Source organism: Otolemur garnettii, unplaced genomic scaffold (assembly GCF_000181295.1).
Source record: "Otolemur garnettii isolate 467f Iridium unplaced genomic scaffold, OtoGar3 scaffold00037, whole genome shotgun sequence".
Taxonomy (NCBI): Eukaryota; Metazoa; Chordata; class Mammalia; order Primates; family Galagidae; genus Otolemur; species Otolemur garnettii.
Window position 1 is genome coordinate 10,881,934 of NW_003852432.1, and position 24,539 is coordinate 10,906,472.

The 24,539-nt window shown below is 40.8% G+C and overlaps 1 protein-coding gene across 4 annotated transcripts in view; it reads right to left on the reverse strand.

The window, feature by feature from the left end:
• The window catches only part of ST7 (suppression of tumorigenicity 7), a 272,254-nt gene that overhangs the window by 33,484 nt on the left and 214,231 nt on the right, over positions 1-24,539 (reverse strand). For all 4 annotated transcript variants that reach the window (XM_023513216.1, XM_003789794.2, XM_023513215.1 and 1 more), the window contains 3 exons: positions 21,024-21,138; positions 4,888-4,960; positions 3,334-3,436 (listed from right to left, as the gene is read on the reverse strand). In XM_023513216.1, coding sequence (XP_023368984.1) covers positions 3,334-3,436; positions 4,888-4,960; positions 21,024-21,138 — 291 coding nt within the window. The remainder of the gene's footprint in view (positions 1-3,333; positions 3,437-4,887; positions 4,961-21,023; positions 21,139-24,539) is intronic.

Sequence of the window (24,539 nt, forward strand, 5' to 3'; positions counted from 1 at the left end):
TAATGATAACTCTATCTATGTGTCTATTTCCCCCTTGCTAATTTTCTGCAATCTAAAATTTCAAAAATTCTAGTGTCTAGCATCTTTCTGACTACTCAAGGGGCTCTCCTTCAGAATTCAGACCGGGTCTTTTCACTGCTTCTGTTTTATTCCTAGTTCTACGGGGTGGTCAGGAACAACGCTTACTCCCTAACTCCTCATGTTTGCAGGTGAAGAAAGTTCCTAAGAGTAAGACTCCCAGGGAAATAACTAATACTCATCACTGGATGGTGAAGTATCACCTATGTACCTTTGTTTAATGGGATACAGGATGAAGCTAAGATGGAAATTTATGGAAGACGGTTCTCAGCTATTATACTTGGTATTTTTTTTCTATCTTTGAGCAGACTATCATTAATTAGGTAAAATAGGATTAGATACTGAAGATTCCTGCTGTGGTACACCAACAACTTCCTGTGATAGAGAAAAAGAACTCATGGGTGTGTTTCAGACATGAAAATATCTTGAAGAAATCTGAATTGTTGTTAAGAAACTGAATGCCTTGGGAAGCAGAGTGCCTCCATCATGGAAGGGTTCAAGCCTTAGCTGGTCTGCCCCCTGGTGGCATTGGGGAGGCAGTGGAGGCAGGATTTAAGAGTAGTTAACAGAATCCATTCCAGGAGTATCCGTCATGCCATCCATGGGCTGCATGCTGATCATTTGAGGACTGTTTTCTTATCTGTAGTGTCTGATAACAAGAAAATCCACATGGACCTTTTTTTCTTTATTTTCTCATCAGCTTTCATTAGTGTTTGTGTATTTTATGTGTGGTCCAAGGCAATTCTTATTTTTCCAATTTACAGCAGAGAAGAAAAAAGGTTGGCCACCCTGTTATTTATTGTTTGTATGATCATAAGCACATTATTTAACCTCTCCAAACCTTCAGTACGCTCACCTAGGTAATGGGGATAATATAATACACCTCACAGTGTTGTTATGACGAACAAATGAGAGGGTGTGTGTAGTTTAGTAAGCACTGCGCTTGGCATATAAACATTCAAAAGAAACCAATAATAAAAATAATTGTCATAATATCATTATGAGGAGAGAGTTAAGCTTAGAATGGGAAGGTAACCTCGACAGTATTTAGACTCTTGCTTACACGAAGAGTCTAAAAGTTTATAATCATCACTGATGTTCCGTATTCTGCAAAGCATCACCAATTTGTGTTTGCTTAAGTATTATCAAGCAGTCCAATAAACAGCAGGTATGTGTAAAAGATGTTTAGCACACGCTGCATATAGTATACAAGTATCAGAGGTTTGTGGCTAATTCTGAACAGGTGGGTCCAGTGACTCACAGGGTTCTTTCTCCATGGAAATGTCAACAGAGAAGAGGATGAGGACAGAGATGCCCCCTCAGCATAATCACCAACAAAGCAAAACAATGGAGGGGGTTAACCTAGGTACCCACCCTACCTTCTCTCAGTTTCATGATTCGAAAGAACGCCATCAAATATTCTGAATGTTTCCACTTCTGGGATAATGTTATTTATTCTGTAGTGCTAGTTTACTGTGTTCAATTTTTCCACAGCTGCCTTAAACTTTTTCTTAGAGCTTGCAATATCCTTCTAAAGGTTAAATTAACCATGTCAGACCATTATCATAGCATTAAGTGACTACTTCAAACAAAATATCTAACCAACAAATACTGGACTGACTTTCTATCTTGTGTTCCAGGGTTACCAGGCTCTAGTTACAACAACTGAAAAAATTACCATCTTATTCCTAGACATGAGGAGCTCCCCAGCAAATCAAATATCAATAATTTTAATAACTTACAAATATATGGTGTTCAAGTGATTTCAAAGAACTTCAAATGTACTATCTCACTTGATTATCACAGAAGACAGACAGGACTTACATTGTTATTTAAAGATGAGGGGAAAATTTTGAGTTCAGAGATGCTAAGCCCAAGGTCCTGTGGCTGATAAATGACAGAGCCAGAAGGACTTGGGACTTATGTTTTATGCCTCAGAATCCAGGATGCTGTTGTTCAACACCACTTCTAAAAGATCTGTATTTATGGTCAGAGAATAGCTCTGTAGTTAGAGAATAGCATTCAATATATATTGATGAATGACCTAATCCTACTGTAGTTCAAGATAAATATTTTCATGATTAATTTTAAATTTTAATCCAAGTTGAATAAACATTTTTAGCTTAGGCAAAAGAATTATATGAGGAGAAATATTAATAGTACCATATATACAATACACAGTCTACAGATACTAAAGCAGTCATTAGCCATGAGAACTAATGGATAAATACATCCTTATGCAAATGTGGCACTGAGCACCACCCTTCAATTTCCTCTTAAGTGAAAAGATAACCTTGACTTGAGGAAAGCCCCAGGAATGATGTTATGTCACTTACCTCTGTTACTCTGGATATCAACAAAATAAAGTAGGTAAGTCCATAAGGCATTTCACACACACACACCCATCCTTTTGTTAGTGTACTACAATGCCACAAGTGAAGCAGCCTTCCTTTGTCATTTCCCACCATAAGTCTTCATCTGATAGTTGGCCAAGGAGTGGCAAAGGTACCAACCTTCTACGCCTTGTAATACCTGATGGGAACTGCAGGAAGTGCCTTAGAGGTCAAAGTGTGCTTAACAGTGCGATGGGATGTGGCCTTCCGCTGTGTGCCTGTCACATAACTGCATTTACTCCTAAATTAAAGATTACAGAAATATCCTGTTCCCTGATTTGATTCCCTTAAAATAAACTTCAGAAAAAACATATGGGAAATACTGGGTATTTATAAACTGGTCAATCATGTGGTTACAACTAAGACAAATATTTTCTACTCTATATACCTATTAAAATGACACAAATCAAAATACTTCATACTTTGAGGTTTTCTCTATTATTTTCTTGCCAGTACTGGTTAACTATCATGTATTTATAGAGACCTGGAATGTCACGTTAGTTGGTATTTTTTATCAGTTTTATTCACAACAAAGTTTACCAAGTTTGGTCTACATAAAACCATAACTGGTATGAAATTCCTGTCAAATGTATCAACACTCTTGGGACCTCACATTTTACCAATTTCAGACTTCCTGACATGGCCTGTCTAAGCAAGGTCTATCCATTTACCCTTATTATGTGAAATCTGAAAACAAGCCCCAAAGCCTCTTGAGTGTAGCTTTTGCTTAAAATAAGGCTAAAACCATAGATTATACAGGGCCGCCACATTTGGTAGTTGCAATTTGTGTTTTCGTAATGGGGCATGTTCGGGAAATGACATTGTGGTCAGTGAAGGCTCTAGCCGCTGTCATAAGACTCACTTTTGGCACATGAGGATTGAATTCCACAGCTCTGTGAATGGCCTCTACCGCATTCATCTCTGCTGTGCTCAGCCCCCGTCGAGATGCAGCCTCAGGAGAGAATCTGGAAAGCAGAAAGACAAACACCATCCTGTTGGGACCACGGCTGGGGCATCAACCTGAAAAGGCATCTACACATCAAGGGCCCCTCAAACCACAGCGAGCCAGTGGCACAAGCTCTCCACACTCCCACTACGTGGGACCTCTGAGGGACCCCTCAGACCGAGGCCAACAAGAACCCCAGCAGAAGCAGAAAGCGTGCTTGCGTCTAATCGTGGCGGGAATTAAATTCAGCTGTCAATCTCTCTGTCTAAATAGCTAATCTAAATTTTCTACGAGGTACCTGCTTAGGTGGGAGGAAGGGGTAGGACTGATAAGGGCAGACAGTGTAGGAAAAAGAGAAAACTAGGTTACAGAAGAGCGCACTTGGTTAAAAACAGACCTGGGGAGAATTTCAAAGGAGGCTCCCACCCGATGTCAGTGCTGCGATGGAGGGTTAAGATACTGCAGCTTCAGCAGCAGGCGAGCCTGCCTGGGGCCGCCGGCAGGGGGTGTGCACGCCCAAACTGCGGGCAAGACACCTGCCCAAGTGAATGAAAAAAACCAGACCATGCAATCTCTTTCTCACCTCACACCCAGGGCTAACTCCAGAGCTGTGCTTGGCAGGCAGACACCACAGGGGAAGCTGTGACAACCCTGGCCCTGCCCTCCCAAGCTGGAGTCGCTGTGTAGGGAGAAAAGATGTTGCAGTAGGTACTGGCGATCTACAGGATAAAAAAAGAATGAAAGAAAATTACTTCGGTCTTGAAGTGCACACACACTAAACAGCAAACCTGTCTGACACAGCAGAGACTGCTCTCCTGTTCTCTGCTTTTTGATGCTACCGAGGGACTGTATCGGGGAGTGTAAATGTTCAGGAAGTCAAAAACAGTTAAGCCAACCGTATGCTCCTTCACCTGCCAGTCATCCTGGGGTGTCTGTGAAAATTCTAGGTGACATAGTCACCTGCCTGAAGCAAATGGGCAAATGTCCCATCAAAATGGCAACTCAAAGTAAACAGACCCTGGGTGGGCAGCTGCTGTGGCATCTGTGAGACATGGAGAATATGAGGTGACCATCCCCTCTGCCACATTCCATGTCTGTGTGACTACTACCCAGTCGTGGACTGCTGACAGAAGAGGACTGTGCAAAAAATGAATGAAAGATGGCATTCTGTGTGAGTCCTAAGCAGGCCTTTTGGTATCCACTGTCTAACAAAAAAAGGAAAGTCACCTCAGAGGCATGAAATGTCATATAAATCCCTCTTTCGGAACCCATTCACCCTTAGGATATGATACCTGGGGATATACCTTCCCTCCTGGTAGTGAAAGAAAAGATCAGCAGGTATTGGAAGATGCATGCTTATAAGCAGGGGTCTCGGAGACTAAGAGAAACTTCCAGAGAAGCCCTCTGAGGCAACATGTCTCTGTAAGTACAGTCAGGCATTCAGGAGCACACAAGTTTCTGTTCACTTACTTGTCAGAGACAGCTCTTGCTTTGAGCAAGGCTGCTGTGTAGCATATGGTGGCCGACTTTGGTAAGCTTATATCTGCAGACAGAAAACAAAGTAGGGAGTCCTGTAAGTCTGCAGTTACAAAGAGCAATACTTTCCAACACATTCACATTTTAATCATCTCAGTCCAAGAAAGCACAAGTTAAAAATATGTTAACACATACATTTCACAAGAACTGTAGCTATCCCTTATGGTATCAAGGTGATACATAGAACTAAGGGTAATTTGTGTTTTTGAAAATAATTTTCTTTAAAATCCACCCAGCTGCCTTTTCAGCAGTTGTCTTCTATTTTAAAATATGAATTTTCATATGTTGAGTTTATTCAAACAGAGTATAGCTCTAAATACGTACGTTTAGATATTACATGGATACCCTTCACATGATTGGCTAACTGGACCTCTTTGTCATTTATAAAAACTTCTCAACAGGCATTGTGAAATGCTACTGGGAGGAACAAGATACCTAAATTTTTAAAAAGTCCACAAGTAAACAAATAATTCTTCAGTGGTTAAGATGGAAACTAAAGTTCATTGTGTTCACTTTCCAGACATTCATGTTGAGTTTTTAGTAGCGCTTATTAAAAACGTTCCCCGTTGGTGGGAGCTCATTCTCTTTCCTATCTTTTAATGCTAGTAAGTTATTTTGGTTTCACTGTTTAACAAAAATAAAAAGTAGCAAATTATTTCAACATCCTTGTTTATATAGATATTTTCAATGTTTTTATTTTAATTCTGTGAAGACATTACATCTATTTGGTAATGGCGATTTGGCTCTAAGGGGGGGAGGGAATCACTCTGAAGAAAGTGATACTAAAAATTTCCCTTCACACAGAGTATCTTGTTGAAATAGTTTTTGGTTTACAAGTTCCATTTTTTAAAATGATGCTTATTTTTCTGCAAAGGACTTTGGCAATATAAATGGAAAGCCTTTACAGTTTACCTATCTAGAAATTCCACTCTTAAAACTTTATGCTGAGGAGATAATTGTGGATATGAACAAAAATTGTTCATCATGAGATTGTTTCTAAAGAAGGGAAACTAGAAACGAGCCCACTGTCCAACCACGGGAGATTGGTTAATTTACTGGACATTCAAAGGGTGCAATTCCAAGCAGTCATTAAATAACATGATGGACGTGAATGATCTGGGGGACAGTGTCGTATGCAGCTATCAATAAGTACAATACATTTTTAAAAAGTAGGCTTTAATATTCACTTTTAGAAGCGTTTGTATACACAAAGATAAAAAGACTGGTATAATACAGTACAAGTACAGGAAGATGCCCCTCCCTCCTTATCTGCAGCTTCAGTTATCCATAGTCAACCGTGGTCGGAAAATATTAAATGGAAAAATCCCAGAAATACTTTATAAATTTTAAATGGTGTGCTACTCTGAGTATTGTGGTATGACGTGAATCATGCCTGGGATGTGACTCATGCTCTTGTCCAGCACCTCCAAGCTGTAGACACTCCCCGCCCGCCCATCACTCTATAGCCATCCCAGTTATCAGACTGCCTTAGTATTGCAGCGCTGTGTTCAAGTTTACTTTATAACGGCCTCCGAGGGCAAGAGCAGAGATGCTGGCAATTCCGATATACCAAAGGGAAGTCATAAAGGGCCTCATTGAAACGAAAAGGTGAAAGTTGTTGACTTAATAAGGAAAGGGGAAAAAAATCGGACACCGATGTTGCTAAGATCTATCCTAAGGAATCTACTCACAATATTGTGAACAAAGGAAAAGAAATCTGTGCTAGGCTTGCTGCTGCACATCCAACTGTGAAAGTTATGGCCACGGTGGGCGTGCTAAGTGGAACGAGAAGGCGCACGTTCACATAATCTTATTAAGTTCATAGGATTCCATACGACCTGTGGTTTCAGACATCTTCTGCAGGGGGCCGGGGCGGGCGCCCTTAGAAAGTGTCCCCTGACAATATGGGGGAAATAATGTATCAAGGGTGTTTCCTTCTGGGTGGCAGGATTATAGGCATGTTTTCCTGCTGTTTATCTGTTTTTCCAAAGCTTCTTATGATATACTTGTAACTGAATTTTTAAAAGATAACAAAGATGCTAGAAGGAAGAATTCTGTTGTATAAATTGGAGCAAATTCACAGGCAAATAGCAAACACAGCACAGACAAGGGTCGAACTGGTCTATTCAGTGTGGTCAGGCCGCAGATCTATCAGACACTCACAGACTCTTGTAAAGTTGGGGTGTTCCATGTGCTCTGTGCCTGCTACAGGACACTCACCTTGTTAACCATACTTTAATCTAGTAACTGCCTAACATCTAAAGAGGAGACCAGAGCTGGTGCTCTGGCTCACTGTGAAGAAAAGCCAAATCTCACTACCCTAAGTACCCTAGATGATAGATTGTTATTATATGTTGCTTGCCCTGTGGACACTACTTTGTTCATTTCCCCACTCCCCAAACACCCCCAAAGATGGAGGCGTGGCTGTTGTGGCCTATTATAATTTTTAAACGTAATAGTTTGACATAATTATAGGCTTACAGACTTATAGGAATTTGTAAAAATAGTACATACAGTCTTCTGTGAATTTCTCCAATAGCAATATTTTATATAATTGTAGCATTAAAACAAAAAGAAATCGATTTTACTTCACTACCATTACCTACAGACCTTGTTCATTTTTTGCCATTTTTACATGGGTTCAGGTATGCATGTCTATGCCATTTTATCCTATATTTGAGTTCACGGACCATCACAACCATGAAGATACAGAACTTTTCCATTATTGTTGAAGAACTCCCTCATCACCCTCCTTGTCCTTCCTCATACATGTCCCCTGGTGACCAATCATCTATTCTCTATGGTTTTGTCCACCTACTATGATTTCATGCTTTGATCACTAAGGAAACAGATAAAATGATAAGATAAACTGGCCACCGGTAGTGATGGCAATGACAATGACAGTATCAGAAGTTTTGAGCAGAGAATAACAATCTATCATCTACTTTCCAGTGCTGTCTGTATTTTATTTTATTCAGAAATTTTATTTTGAGGAAGAGACTCACAATCGTTTAGATTAGTCTGATTTTGTACGAACAGATTTCTGACTCTGCAATGCCTTTCTGTCTCTTGTAAGAGGCAGTCAGCTACCATTATTACCAGAAAGTCCTCTTAAGAATTAGAATCCAAGGAGGAAACAAAAGGAAAGGAAATAATGAGACCTCACCTAATTCCATTACTCACTGCAGAAACAAGGAAGGTTAAATAAATGTTTCTCACTTAAACAAGCTGAACTGTTGGCATTAATTTAATTTTTCTTCTACATCTTTGCCACCTTGTGTTTCATACAAATCCTTTTCTGAAAGGAGACATTTCCCCAACCATGCTAGGCACGCGAAATCCAACTGTATTGAGAGTTGTTCATTGAGAGTGATAGTCCCGATCTCTGTACAAACGGGATCAGAGGATGTGCTGTTTTGTGTTTGGCCTCTTCCACGCACCATGTTGGTGGCAAGATCGTCTTTGTGTAGCACGTATCAGTCCTTCGTTATTTTTCATTGCTGAGTAGAATGTCACTGTGTGGCTGCATCGTATGTTTATATATTCTCCTAATAATGGTTATGTGGATTGTTTGCTCACTTTGGGCTATGATGGAAAATGCTCCTGTGACCATCCTGTGTAATCTTCTTTAAAGAAACCAAATCTCATCTCTCATTTCTCTTGGATATGCAACTGGAACTAGAATTGCTAGAGCAGAAGGTAGAGATGTCTGTTTAACTTCATTGAAAACGGCTAAACAGTGCTCCAAAGTGGCTGAGTGAAGTTTGCAAACCTAATCTACGGAGATAGAGGTCAGGAAAGTGATTACTTCTGGGCTGGAGGGCAGTTACTGGCTGTAGGGGGGCAGGAGGAAACCTTCTGAGATGATATAATGTCCTGTGTTTCATCGGGGTGGTAGTTACTTAGATGTATAACTAAGTGAAAAATCATCCCTCTCTACACTTAAGGTTTGTGCATGTTACTATATTTAATACATACCTCAATAAAAATATATTTTAAAATAACCTATAATTCTTTGGTCATCAGAAGCTGTCTTCCCTTAACAATCTGACCTCTTCATAGTATTTTACCTGCCTTTTTATCATTTTGTCCCACTCTATTCTCTTCAGGAATCCTTCTCGAAAAACCTAAGTCTTTCAAACCTTAAGATGGTTAAAATATTTCCTTTATACCAATCTTTTCCAGGATAAATATCATCAGTTCCTCAATTGACAGTCTTCAGAACTTCTCAACTCTTTTTGTTGCTTTCTGAGTCATGGGTGATTTTGAAATATAATTAGAAAAGAAAATAATCATCTAACTTCCCTGAACCCAACCAGTCCAGAGCTCAGGGTAAATGTGCAGTCAGAGGAGCTGTGGCCACTACACCTGCCTAAGCACCAGCTGGAATGACCCTGGGGGTCAACAAAACCCCCTCAGATTCTATTCAAATTGATTTCAGCCAAAGTCAGGTCTTTTATTGGAAGCTATGAATATTTTTTGAAATTTTCAAAACCTATAGGCAGGATTACATATTTGACTCCATTAAATTTTAAGTCTTAAAATTAATCTAAACCATTAAATCTGAATGGGTTCAGCACATCATTCCAGCATACTAAACTTTCTAATTCTAGCTGCCACCCACAGCTTTGTTCCATCCATATTTTCTTCCCTAAATGATCATTTTCATCTTCAGAATTACTGCTATCACTTACCAAGGCCTTAGTAAGTGCCAGGCACTGGTGTTGATCACTTACACACATTATCCTATTTAAGCCAGAGCAACTCTATGAGATGGGACTGTTAGCTCCATTTATAAATGGGGAAAATGAGGCATAGAATGGTTAAGAGATATGCCAGTATCACAAAGCTAGAACAAATAGGACCTGTCTCCAGAGCACAGATTTTTAACTGTGCTGCTGTCCCCAAAGTCTGATTTAAAAACTACTGACCATGGAAAGACTAAGGAGAAAATCCAGAAATAGGATACTATAAAATTGCCCTCAATTTACTGTGGTCTGCAAAGACTTAAGTGCAGCCATTTACTAATTAGGTATTATTTCCACACTGCCCCCTATTACCTAAAAGAATAGCATTAAAAATGGTATCAAATGATTTATTTACATAAAGATATAAAAATTTTGTGGTTTTCCCATAACTGATAACCATGAAGAAAAAATGATCATTCAAACTAATAATAAACAGTTAACTACTATTAGACAGACTACAAGTATTTTTACATCCACTGTCTGTGGATTTTTTGGCAAAACTTCCTTAGTAAATCCATGTTGGGTCTTTAGTCACCTCTTTCCTAAGTGATCATAAACCACATAACAATTTCTTCTCGAATTTTGCCGAAATTAACTTGTTTGCTGAAATTTTAAAAAAAAAGAATGCAAAGCCTTAAAGGGAAGCAGAGTATAGGAATGAGTAGCTGTGCCTTCTTATCAATGTATTAGTACAGTGAATGTTTTCTGCTCCAAACAGTACCACCATGAGACAGGCAGAGAACTGGCCCCAGCACAGGACTGCCTTGCTCATCAACCCCAAATATTTCTCTTTTACAGATGAAGAAATACAGGCCCAGAGAAGCTCAATGAAATTCTTAAGAGACATCCAACTAATTCATGGTAGGACTGAACTTGCAATAACTGGTCCTTATCACCGTCCCATCTGCCAGTGAGGTGCTCGCTTTGATTTCCCCAGTCATCATTCTCTTATACTTTCTTTGCTGCTTGGCTTGGAAAATTAGCTTCACACATTAAGTCCTTCAATGTGTGAGGCTTTTAGCTTGCTCTGAACTTACCCACCCTGAAAACCTGCTTACAGGTTTATACCACACCCGTGTATATACTTACTTAGCTGTTTGTCATTCTAATCTTTTTATACTTTAATTTTTATGTTTCCTTTATACTTTTCCATTGAGGGTAAGCATAATTTCATCTTTTAAAGTCTCCCATCTTTCTTGAACCATTTTCCACTTAAAAAAAAATCTCTACACCGCCTGGCCAAATGGTGTCAGCACCAAGTAAGTTATATTCATTGAATCTCCATTTGTGGTTTCCTATTTATCTTTCCTCTCAATTAAAAAAAAAACAAAAAAGCACGGCTTTGGCTTTTTGTTGCTGTTGTTTTATTTGTTTTTAGATTCAAGGGACACGTCTGTGCCAAATGTTCCCTTCTCTTTCTATTGCTACAGATAACATGGTCGCATTCTCTTAAGGTTCTTCACTTTTTAGCAAGACTTAAATCCAGGGTATCACTCTCCTGCTTTGTCTACGTTGGTAGTAACTGAAGCGTCAGTGGGGTAAGGATTTATCAGATGCTTTGATTTTAGCCAGTGAGATCTATACGGGCATTCGCATTGTGTACTCCACTGTCTCCAAACCACAACCTTTAAAGTACAGGTGCACACTCCACCTGGTCCCCCAATTCCACATCTTTCCCCTGAAATCATTGCTATGACTCCAGCACAATTAGGTTGGCGTTGATGGGTTATGTTAGTACTGGCAGGCTTGTCTCTGTGTTTTAGTTATGCTCCCCTGCAAGACTCTCTGAGGGTTATGCTGGGTCTCCATAGGCCTCAACTTCCTGTAGCTAAGAGATCACCAGACAGCAAATAAAATTAAGTGGTTATAGTTTCAAATAGGAATTTTTGCTTATCTAACAGACAAAAAATTTCTATACTGGGATTTCCATTTGGTGCTTAAGAAAGAAAAAGCAAATTCTACTTACTTTTTATTTAGAAACAGTCTTGCTTTGTTTTCTGGGAATGAAGGCAGTGGCATGACCACAACTCACTGCAACCTCAAACTCCTGGGCTCAAGCAATCTTTCTGCTTCAGCTTCCCAAGTAGCTGGGACCATAGGCATGTACTATCACCCCTAGCCAAGCTTTCTACTTTTTGTAGAGATGGGGTCTTGCTATGTTGCTCAGAGTGGTCTCAAACTCCTGACCTCAAGCAATCCTCCCTCCTCAATCTCCCAAAGTGCTAAGATGACAGGTGTGAGACATTACACCCAGCCCTACAAACTCTTTTATACTAGTATTTGGAAAACCTTACAAATGTCTCCACTAGAACTGTACTTCAGTGCAGTGTCTGAAATCACCTCATCATGAGCTGAGCATGGTGGTTCATACCCTGTAATCCCAGTGATTTGGGAGACTGAGAAGGGAGAGCTGTTTGAGGCCAGGAGTTTGAGACCAGCCTGCACAACTTAGCAAGACCCCATCTCTAAGAAAACCCACCTAATTATCACTTTGGCGAGCATCCCACTCTCTGTCACACGAGTGCTCCCAAGTCAGAAAATGGCACGATGTGAACCTACTGTGCCACTCTCTTCACTCTGGGCCAGATTAAAGCTCTTCTTATGCTGGGACTATGTCTAGGATGCCAGCTGGATGCAAAGCCCTAGGAAATCTGACTCCACCCTATCTCACCCCACACACCTGCTGCCCTTAGCTACATCCCTCCTCAGTACAGGGAGAGGCTCCACATATGCCAAGTTCAATGTGTTCTCGCACCTTTCAATATGTTCTGTTTGCCTCAAAGTCCTTCACTCTCCCTTGCTGGGTCTGGTGTCCCTTTCACCTTAGGTTAGAGTCTACTACAGTCTTTATACTTTATAGCCATTATCTCTTCTCTTATCCCCTGTCCTAAGTATGTGGTTTGCTTTAGGCAGAAAAGCTCTGCTTCTTCACTTCTTTGTGTCTATAGCACAAAACAATGTCTGGAATATAGTTGGTGGTCAGTGTTTGCTGAGTAAAATCCTAAACTAATGTACTAACATCTCTAGTGTCTTGATAATAAGATATTAGATTCCTTCATTTTCCAAACATTTAGATTTTATTTAGCTCCTAGAAGTTGACAGTGGACAATGTTGATGGGTTTTTAAAGAGGAAGTCAGAAACTGGTTATTGCTTAGCATGTGTGCTACACTTATCTTTGCTTATGGCATTCCAGCAGAATGCATGGAGTTGTATTGATGTTTGAATCTGAGTGTCTATTTCAAACAGCAGCAGAATGAGAATGTGGGGCAGGAAGAAAAAACAAAAAGCTGAAACAAGGTTGAAGAAAAGTAGAAGAAAATTTGGCCAGACGTGAGGAAGGCAAACCACACCTCTTCTGGCTCCTACAGGACCCTGTATTGGAACTATGCTGCTGAAAGAAAAGGTCATCTTAGGCAGAATGACTAGAATTTTAAAAAGTCATAACTGGCTCATAATAGCAAAAATTTAAATGTAATAATCTTGGAAGACATTTCTGTAATTACGAGTCAAACTGTCAAATAGATGGGTCTCGGGAAATCCATGGGGTAAATTTTTAGATAGGCTAGAATGATTTTTAATGATAATCTTTTTGACCTAATTTCCTCTGTCCACCTACCAATAACAATAATACTGGGGATGTAGTTTAAAAGGATCATTACTTTTCTTGGGAACTGGTAGGTCATTTAAGGGTCAGCAGTTCTTATATCTATGATTCTAAAATATTTTCAAAGGTGGCAGCCGGCGATAAACATGAGGACCCTCTGTCACCATGGCATCTCCATCTCCTGATTCACCCCCTGACCGCAGACGTTCCAAATGATTACACTGGTACACAGGCGTTCAGGCCGAGAGGACACAGGGCTCGCTCTCAAAGGCTTTCTTTCTCTGGACCTTCTACAGAGTGTTTCAATCAGAGTCACCAAACACTGACTCATCTCACTTAGACTTACTGGTGTGTGTATGTGTGTGTGTTTTAATGTCTTTCTCCGCTAGACTGAAACCTTCTTGGTGACATAGAAAAGATCATATTTACTTCTCTATCCAGAAGCACCTAAAAGTTAGTAGTTCAACAAAATAAGGATGTTAGAGATCTCTGCTGAAATAATTTGAAAAAATTAAACAAGTACATCTGTAATCCTTTAAGATTATGAAGTACCAAGTATCCCTTCTCTTGGTCAGGCCACAAATTGATAATCATCTCCACCAAATACACCTGAAGCTTCTGTCAATCTAATACACATGGTCTTCACAGGTGCTGTGGGGGCCCTGAACCAATCAGATACAACAAAGACAGATAAACAAAAAAGCATTCCATTTCTCCTTCATCACCTGTTTCTAGATTGTGACATATTATTACTGTCCCACTATGTGATGCTGTCCTCAAAAAAAAATTCCTCACTTCACTCCTGTTCTTCATACGGTACAAAGAAAACAACAGAAATAGAGGATTCTGTCCTTAGATTTTTGTTGCTGTTGTTCGGTCCAGACCCTGTGAGGTCTTTTTGCCCCACCTTTAAAAAGCCAATCCAAAAGGCCCCCTTTCAACCGAAGGAGAACATTTCACTGAAGAAATAAAAAGGATTGATATACAAGACTCTCAGAAAGATGTGCCACCTGGGACTTCAATGATTCAATCGGGAAATTCTACATGACCTTAGTAATTTGGGGAAGGGGGAGGGGCAGGCAACACACATTCAACTACACCCAGAAAAATTCATCTCATGCGGCAAAGCCAAACACCAGATGTTATTTGCAGTTTTTGGGCTGGATCACCCCAGAAGTTCTGTATCACAAGGCCCCTCTGAGGCTGGTGCCCTGGAGCCAAACACAGCAGTTTCCGTGACAGTAATGGCTGGCTGGGGAGGGATGTTACCTTGGTAAATTATGATAACTGGGTAATAAGGATTACTAAAGACGACATAAATTTTGAGGGTTTGTGCATCTGCCAACTATGTGAATTACAGAGGTATGCATTCGTAAAAGGTCCTCTATCATCAGAGACAGAAGTTCCTCCTGTGTACACTTCTCATTGAAATGGCGTCTATTAGTGCAAACCTGGCTCAGTGCACACAGAACCCACTCCCTGCCAGCCTTTGTTTGCTCCACAGTAACCTCAAAGGCCTAGTCCTCTTGGCAGATCTGCCTCTTGGTGTCCTAATCAGCAGGGCATCCAGTGCCAAACGACACAGGGCCGTCCTTCCTCAGGACTTGTGTTACAGGCCTGAGCCGCAGCCCGGGATCAGTACAGATCACTATTTTCTTCTCTGAAGCAGCCACGTGGTTCACAGCCCATCTTACACACAACAGTTCCCTTCAGGTACTTGGCTGCTATCTTGGAACTCTTCCCTAACAGCAAGGAGATCTTGCTCTTGCTTAGGCTGGTCTGGAACTCCTGAGTCCAAGCTCTATTTTGGACGTCGGGACAGCCTGATATGAAGTGCTGACAAATACAGATTTTCCTCCCTGGTCCTTCAGACATCTCGAATCCCCCCTCTTCCTGCTTACTCCTCAAACGTAAATGGAAAACAGCCTGCCTAAAGGACAGGGTATCCAGTGACTGTTTCAAAGGAACTGTGATGACAGTTGTGTAACTTTTTGCTAGTTATAAGCCCTGGGCAATGCACAAGGTTTATGAAATTCTTATTTATAACTACATGCTGACTCTGCAAAACAATATCAGCAAAAGGCTTATTCTCTGAATCATCTCAACATAGAATAATTCCCTAATGACTGTCTTTAGAACTTGTGTTTTCAATCGACTGAGATGAAAATATTTCCTTCAACGTCCTGCTCCAAAGCGTATACCCTCCATACACTACCAGAAGGCAGATAATAATGCTAATTTAGCATGAGCTGATGGCATCAGTAAAAATGGTCATGATATATTTGTTGCATTTATATAACATTAGTGCCTACAAAAACGTCCCTAGTCTTTTGGAGAAGAAGGGAACAACAGGGAAGTTTTTGCCCCCAACTTAGGGCAATTACTAAATGACTTGAAGGGATAAATATCCACAAGGGCTTGGGTCTGGGTTTGTGTTTGTACAAATTGTTCGGAAGGTGAAGTTGTTATGAAGCCAAAGAAACAATCTATCCTTTGATTAGAAGTGACACCCCCTTTACAGCTTTCCAAAAGTTTAGATAAAACTAGAAATTTCAGGTCCTATCAAATATCTCCTGATGTCTATGTCCTACTAGGTGCCTGAGTAAATGGGATAACAAGCTCTAATGCTGCCTCTTTGCAGGGCTCAAGACTCAGCTCTTATTCTCTTACGTCATGGTTTTCTGTTTGACCAAGACTGATCAGTAACAGTGGTGAGGTTTAGGAGTGGCAATCTTGGCTCTTTATAGCAATTAATAGAAGTCTTACAGCATCAGAACTCTTACTGAGGGTCCCACACTGTTATAAACACTGTCTAAACATGGATTAATCCTTACAACAAAATAACAGCTGTGTGACCTTGGGCAAGTTCCTTAGCCTTTCTAAGCCTTGTTTTTACTTTCAAAGAAAGAGATCAAAGTTTATACGGTTGATGAAGTTGCTTGAGTTCACTCAGCTAGTGAGAGGCAGAGTTGGGACCTGACCCACCTCTTCTCCACTACCCCTGGCTGCCTTTTGGTCCCCAAGGATCACTGACGAGACACAGACACAACTAGATGTTCCCAAAGGTGACTCAATGCACTGAGATTCACATTCATTTGCTCTAGGAAACTCTTCAAAAGCTGAAATGCACAAATGATAATAAATAAAAAACACGTGAATTCTTTCCTCCATTACCACCCTAATCTTTGAGACTTAAGGTTTCCACCTGGGTGGCCTATAAATGTCTTTAGAAGCAGTGGCTTCTAAAAGAAGGGTCTCACAACTTGGTGATCTTGAAAACACTGCTGTCTTTATAGCAAGTGCATGACTGAACAAAAAAACGATAATAAATCTCATATTGGATGAATATCTTACATCAAATCCCCTTTGTGATTAAAATAATCAGGTACAAGCTGACTGAAGATGGAAAGACATATTTTGAAGACAGTTCAAGAAAAAAATAGATATACTCAGTTCTTAAAGAATGATTAGAAAGGAATCTTAAAAGACAATTTGGCATCACTGAAGTTCTGCACTACAGCTCAGCCCACCTAATTCGTGCCTTTGCCTCTGGGAGCAGCACAGCACACCACTTTAGCAAGGCTTACATTTATGGAAAACACATGGGCTTTGGAGCCAGCTGGACCTGAATGTGAATCCCAGCTCTTTTGCTTTTTTAGGAATGTGGTCTTGCAAGTTACTTAAACTCACAGAGCCTCAGTTTCTGAATCTGCTAAAATGAAGTAACTACATTCTTGCAAAGTAATTGTGAGGTTATAGTTAATGTGTATAACATACTTGGCATGTAATAGGTTCTCAATAAATTCTGGCTAATAACAACAACAAGAACAATGGCATTTATAAAAACAATTTAGATACTGCCAACAGCAGAAAAAGGCTAGGTGTGATGGTTAAAAGCATAGCTCTGAGGCTGGATGAGGTGGCCCATGCCTGAAATCCTAGCATGTAATCCTCAAGGAGGCTGAGGTGGGTGGACTGCTTGAACTCAAGAGTTCCAGACCAGCCTGAGCAACAGTGAGACCCATCTCTACTAAAAATAGAAAAACTAGCCAGGCGTCACTGGGGGCACCTGCAGTCTCAGCTACCTGGGAGGCTGAGGCAAGAGGATCGCTTGACCCCCAAAGTTTGAGGTTGCTGTGAGCTATGAGTCATAACACTCTATCCAGGGTGACAAAGTGTGAATCTGTCTCAAAAACAAAACAAAACAAAACAAAAAGCCTGGCCCTGGAGTCAGCCCACCTTGTTTTTTTATCTTGGCTTTCCTGTCCTTATAGAATTCATATCATATTTAACAAAATTGCTCTCAGTTGATCACTTTTCTACCACAGTGTAACAGCTACTTAGCTAAACTTTGATATTGTGGGTTCTTCCTGGGAGCTAGCTACTTCTTTCTGTGCCAGTCACCACAGCTGTAAAGGGGGGCTAACAACAGGAGCTACCAAATATGCTTGTGGTGACAATCCTGTCTGACACTGACACATTACAAGAACTCAAGCCATGTTAGCTGTTGCTGCTGCTATTGTAGTCACTGTATGAAGAACCTTATAGAACCAGGACCAACCACCTGGACACAATTGCCCACCCATACATTAACACCTTGAAAATAAAAGAGAATAAAAATTCCCCAGGATGGCAAGACAGCATTTCAGACTAATGGCTGGAATAATAAAACATGAGAAGCTATCTCAGTGGCAAAATCAAAACTTACACTGCAGATGACAAGATGTGACTAACTAACTGGTAATCCTTGCAGGGACCCAGGATTTCCAAAGTGCTTTGCTTAAAAGGAGTTTATGAATGTCACTTATTTTCAAACTCAAAGCCATTTTTTTAAATCGTGAAGAGGAATGAGCCAAGATGAATACATTTGGCCTTCATTCTTTCCTCCCCCAAATGTTCTTATCCCCCCCCCCCCGTGCCTTGCCATTTTTCTAAATCTTTTTTGCAAAGGTCAGAAAAGTAGCACTAATCCCAGTGTGTCACTTCAACACATTATTAAAAAAAATTCCTCCACATAGCAAATGTAACAAAGGAAGGACTGAGGTACCCATAAACCATCCGAGAGATAGCTACCCAAGCAGAGCATTCCAATTAGCACAGATAACGTACAGCTCTGCTGCCGGGTGTGGCTCTGCGGAGGGCAAGGACGAGGCTGCGATTCAAAGTGCTGTCTCCAGCATCTCGTGGATTAGAATGATGACATCTGAATGAGGGTGAAGAACGGGGCGCCTCTACTAGCTGTCTGAGCGCCAAGCCCTCTAAAGCGCCCACTTCCTTGCCCAAGCCCAGATAAGGAGCCAGCAGCTCAGGAGAGGTCTCCAGGCAAAGCAGCAGAGATGAACTTGAAAGAACTCATTTCATGGGATGGGGTGAGGAACAAGAGGCATGTTTTTCAACAATCTTGAGTGGTTGCAGCTCACCCCTCAAGAACAGTAACTTCAGCAGCCACTTCATTATGTTTCTACTGTAAATGATACAGGCCTGAGCCAAGTCAGCGCCAAAACTCCCTTCAGAATTCAGTCGGGGTTAGGTCATCTGCACTCTATTGACAACTGCTGAACTCAAAACCCCTAACGAGGCATCTCGGCAAGAGTATGTGTCCTGCCACTAATGAGGCTCTTTTTCCATGAATAATGAACAAGAACATCATCTCTGTTGCCAGGTACACAACATAAACAAAGCTCAACACAAGGGCCTTGGTATGGTGAGTTTGTCCATTTGTGACAAAGGAATTTTTCAAAGTGTGAGCCAAGTTTTAGTGGAGGGTGGGACGGGCTGTTGTAACAAATAATGTGAACATATGTTATCAGAATCTAATAAATCAGCTTTCAGTTGTTGTGGAACAGAGGCTGTGCGACGGCATAGACAGGGGCGAGAGAAAGCTCCAAAGGAGTTCATTTCTTTATTTTACAATCAGTCTTACAACACGAGGCCGGTGAGCTCTGTAATGAACTGAGATCTTCATGAAAGAAGTCTTGTGAGACTTGTGATCCTAAAGGCTCTACAGATTAAACTTCTATTTCTTAAGCATTGATATATTCAGAGCACAGGTCAGCACTGAGGATGAGAACGCTGGAACCTTGTTGTGGCACTGGTGGCCACAGAGTGGAATTTGGAAAAGTGCATGACTACCTGAACCCACAGATCCAAAGGACTGGGTTCCTTTGGTACTAAAAGAACATCAATGTCTGAGCATTTTGCCTACAAGCAGCCTTACAGCTTTCAGGGGTGTCCAACCACAGCCTGTGACTGGCTGTGAATGCTTATTTGCAGTGTTGGAGATCATGAAAATGATGCACAGATCTTTTTGTGCTCACCAGCTTTCGTTAGTATTTGTGTATTTAATGTGTGGCCCAAGACAACTCTTAGATAAGCATGCATCTGCATCACCAGCCATGGGCTGCAGTTGGACTGCCCCGGATCCTCAAACTTAAGACTGTTCAGCTGAACAGTGAGATTTCAGCCTATAAACACGAATAAAAGTGAGCTGACGTGAAAGCCAAACAGTCTTCATTTTGTTTACTCCACAAATACTTTTCTCTCTTTCTAAAATCAGTTCCATACTAGGTAGCATGTGCCCTGTTACACACGGCACTCACGTCTGCACAGGTGAGGGGCTGCGTCACTGGCAGAGGGCTTTGAGTTTCCCTCAGTGTGAGAATTTGAGGAAAACAAAACAAAAGGAAAACAGTTTCACAATGCCTCAGTTTCCTACGCTGTAAGGGATAACAACTCTAACCCACTCCAGAGATTCTTTATAAAGAACTGTGTGTCAAAAATAAGACCCAAACGGTATAGTTTGCCGTATTTGATAAAGTCCTGGAAATTTGTGATCCAAATAATTCCTTAAACACACTGATGATGCTTACTAAAGAAAAAGTAATTTATAAAGCAAAAGGTGATTGTGTAATATAAATTGTCACTCCCTAATTTCCATTTTACAAACAGAAATACTTATTTTAGGAAAATAGTTATTGAAATAAGCATAATAGTGCAAAGTCTTGCAAAGGTTCTAGTAGCTACATTAAGGCAGGTAATTATGCAGATAATTTTTGTATGATTAATCAGATGGTGATTCATGAACAGGGCAATAACAGCAGAAGAGTTTTCAAACCTCTAGGATATGCCAGTTTATTTTTCTCATTTATTAGAAACAAGCAAAATGGAATGAGTTCACGGGTAAGTAACCAGAATGGTGAAGCAACATCAAGGCCTGCCATGTAAAGAGCTGGGGATACTGTGCTAATGAGAAGACCAGGATGAAGAGGATGTGACTTTGCCTTCAAGTATTTACTGAGCTGTCTCGTGTTCCATTATTGCTCTGAAAGGTCAGCGGAAACAACAGGCAGGGTCAAAGCGCTACTGATGTGGGATCAGAGTTCCAACAGGGTAGGTGCTGCCTGTGAGGAGCTCAGTGTTTCCTGACTTGGGGGTAATAAAGCAGGGTCTACATCACTGCCTGACAGGGAGGGCAGGAGGGTAACCCGGAGAGAAGGAAGGAGAGGGACAGAGGATTTGCCATGTGCTATTTTTGACCCTTGCTAACTAGAAAATTTTAAGATTCTACCAAACACCATTATAAAACTGCAGGTGAAAAGATGGTAAGAGGATATTTATTAAATCACTGTGCTATTTGCAATGATCCTTCCAATCTAATCATGGGAACACATCAAGAAGAGAGGAATATTTAAGTACATAAAAGCACCTGAGGACTTACCATCATACTTTGCTAGGACTGCTTGAACATCAGCATACGCTTGCAGTTCCAGAAGGGCTTCCAGAAGGTTTTCATGGATATTGAACATGCTCAGAAGGGGGAACTCCTTCATTAACTGAGAAAGAAAAAACCAAGGAATAATTACTATATTATAGATATTTCTTACATTTTGCGGTATATGCTTAATGAATCCAACACAATGTTTGATACACACATACGTCATGAAATGATGATCACAGTCAAGCATTTTAAGAAATACATTTTTAAAGTACAATTAATCAAATTACCATGTATTAATACAAAAGTATAATTCTTAAAAGTTTAGTTACTAGTAGGCTGCAAGCTTTCACATCAATTTTCTTTTAAATCATTAAATGCTTCTTTTTAAGAAGGTGGGATAAAATCCAAAAGAGATATTTTCCTAAAAGGTGAAGATGCTCAATAAACCACAAAGAGACCAAACAAGGTGAAGGTCGGAAAATGTCTCCCTGGTTTCACTGTTAGGTCACTAGCAACCTTGTCAAGAGTGGTTTCCGTGGAAGCCCCAGAGCAGCAGGGTAAGCAAGTGGGCACCACTCTTGAGCAGAGTGGCCACAAAGTTAAAGAAAGTAGGAAAATAGCTAGAAGGTGGCGGGGTTAAGAGAAAACTTGTAGGGAGTGATAGCGTGGTAGTAAAGAAGGAATTCTTCCAGGTCCTGCCTGGTAGTCTCCACATAACAGAGGTCAAGACCATCTCCTGAGACTGAGGGAATAGGTTCCAGGGAAGAAGTTTAAAGAAGGGGTGAAGTGTAGAATAGCCACAAAGGGGAGAACTGCTTAGGGAAAAAAGAATTGCTAAGGCCATTTTGAGAGTCTATCAAATTGGAGGCCAGGAATTTACAGAGGCTACAAGAGCTGTGGTTGTCAGGTTTTACCTAGCAGGGGTCAGCAGCCCAGGTGTTAGCAAGATGTCAAATGATCAGCCTGGGCAGACTGAATCAGATTCCATCCCAGTTAAGGAGAAAGAGAGTTGGCTATAGTAGTGAAAAGGTGATTACAGGGATTCAAAGGTTCTAGACTGGAAGGAAAGAAGAGAAGCACAGAAGGAGTTAAAATATAGAATATTGAACTTGACCAGAATACAAAGAGAAAGAAGGACCAAGAATTTCAAAGTAATATCTATCTTTGACAAAGGCACAATCTCACCTTACCAGAATGATAACCAGGCTCTTTATAAAGTAAAATCATCTATTTTCCCCTCTATTTAATCTCCTGTCTGGATAATTGTTTTCTACATAACATAATGACATTAAAGAAAAAGGTCAACTATTTTTAATCCCAACATCTCTAAAGCAAACACTGAAAGAAATATTACTCAAAAACAGGATAATTCATTGCTAAGCAAGAAACCAGTGGATACACTGCATTAACTATCTACTTCTTCCTTCATGAGGAACATTTATCATATTGTTTCATTTTTTAAGGCCAAGAATCATTTAGCGTATTTTTAAAAATAAATGTCTGCAGCCCCAAGAGAATCATGTTACCAGTGAAAAACACCTATCAAAATGATTGTGTGTTCAATAAGACTGCTGGTGTGAACCCCCAGAGAGGCCTGCAGTCTCTTCATTGTTGGTGAAGGAGCGAGTAAGACTGGCTCGCACATTCTTGATGTCCTGTAACCAATAAAAGTGCTCCTTGTTATGGTTCATTTTGATGTCTGGTTGACACCACCCTTTGATTTCTTTTCTCTTTCTAATTAAAGCTTGTTAGAATTAAAGCTCTCTGTCATTCAGCATCTGGCAACACAATAAAGACATTCCCTAAACTGCAACATTTAAACATTTATCGTTTTCGACTAATTCTTCAGGTAACAATCAAACTTCAAGGACACGAGTCATATTCTGTAATTTTAAAACTGCAATTCCAAATGTTATTTGCTGAAGCTTAAAACAGAGTCTTAATAAACCCCAGTAAGACCACATGTACAAACATGGAGGTCTCCGCTGGTTCGAATGGAATGTGAAGTTAGATGCTAGGAGCGTGAGCAGTGGGGCTTTCTTTGGAAGTGTAGACAGAGTACACAGTGTCCACAAAAATAATCACAAAAAGACTTTAAACCTGCTGGAAGCAAATGCTGGAGAGGGAACTGGAGTCAGGTGATGATCAGGAAATCTAGCTTTCCTTATTTAACAAAAATAAGAAGAAAAAGTGAATCTTCTGCTGCCTCCATTAAGCTGTCCAGCCCTCAAAAGACCTATCTTAGCAAACAGCCCAGGAACAGGGTTCCTGGCTCCGCCGGCCCCCTGCTGCTTCCTGCCCATCCCGCCTGCCGCTGTGCCCATCCCGCCGGCCGCTGTGCCCATCCCGCCGGCCGCTGCACCTGGGCAGGCCCTCCCGCCCTTTTCTTGCTTGCCCTCTGCATCATTTGACAGTTGGATGAGTTTTTCCTTGAAGCTCCTGCCTCTCTTGGCTTCCTCAACTTCCCCCTCCTGGTTTTCCTCAGACTATCCCGGAGCTCCTTCTCCAGTTTCCCCGTGTCACCTCCTAGGTCGTGTTCCACGGCCTCTTACCATGAACACCAGATCTCCCAGAAGATCTCACTGCTTCTGTGACCGGCTTCTCAGTCACCATTGTCAGGGGGGTGGCTCCCACAGCTGAACATCCTGCTTGGACTTCTCTCCTGAACTATCAGTTCAATCTATAAACTATTCTCCTGACAGTTTTACCTTTATGCCCTTAAAGGCAACATGCCTAATACCGAGCTGATAATTTCCCCCTTTCCAGGCCAACCGTTCAAACCTGTTCTTCCTGCCGGGCATTTCCTACTCAGAGAAGAGCACCACCAACCCCCTGTCACCTACTTCTCCCTGCCCACTGCAGCCACTTCAGAGGCCACTGCAACCTCTGAATTAACATGTAGTATGTAATAAAAACCTACTGAAACCTCTGTTATGCAAACACCTTAAGGATTATTATCTACCATCTCCTCCTCTCTCTGACCTTGCAGCCAGTAACTTAGCTTATGCCCTCCTGCTTTGTCTAAATCGCTCAAATAACAACCTTATTGGTCTGCTTGCCCCAGATCACCTCTTTCCAACCCACCCTTCACAGTGCTATCAAAAAAGCTTTTTAAAACACACATACATGTACCTGCAGCCATGTACGTGTCTAGACCAATCTCAAATGGTCGGAAGTGAATACAGTTTTATGAGGCTGTGTATCACAACGTTATTTTTGACAGTAAAAAATGAAGCAACTCAAAATCTAATCCATTATGAGATGTTTAAGTATAATAAGATAAAGCTATCTTTTGGGCTATAATATGTAGTCATTAAAAGTTAAGTTCTCAAAAAAGTTTGATGGAAGTGTCTTGGACTGTGTGTGAAAACACCACACTGTACCCCCAAAGTGCATCAATGTACACAGTTACCATTCAATAAAAAAAAAAAAAAGAAAAAAAGTTCTCAAAAAAGTTTTAAAGGCATAGCCTGGGAAATGCTGGCATCCACTGTTATACTAAAAAGCAAGATACAA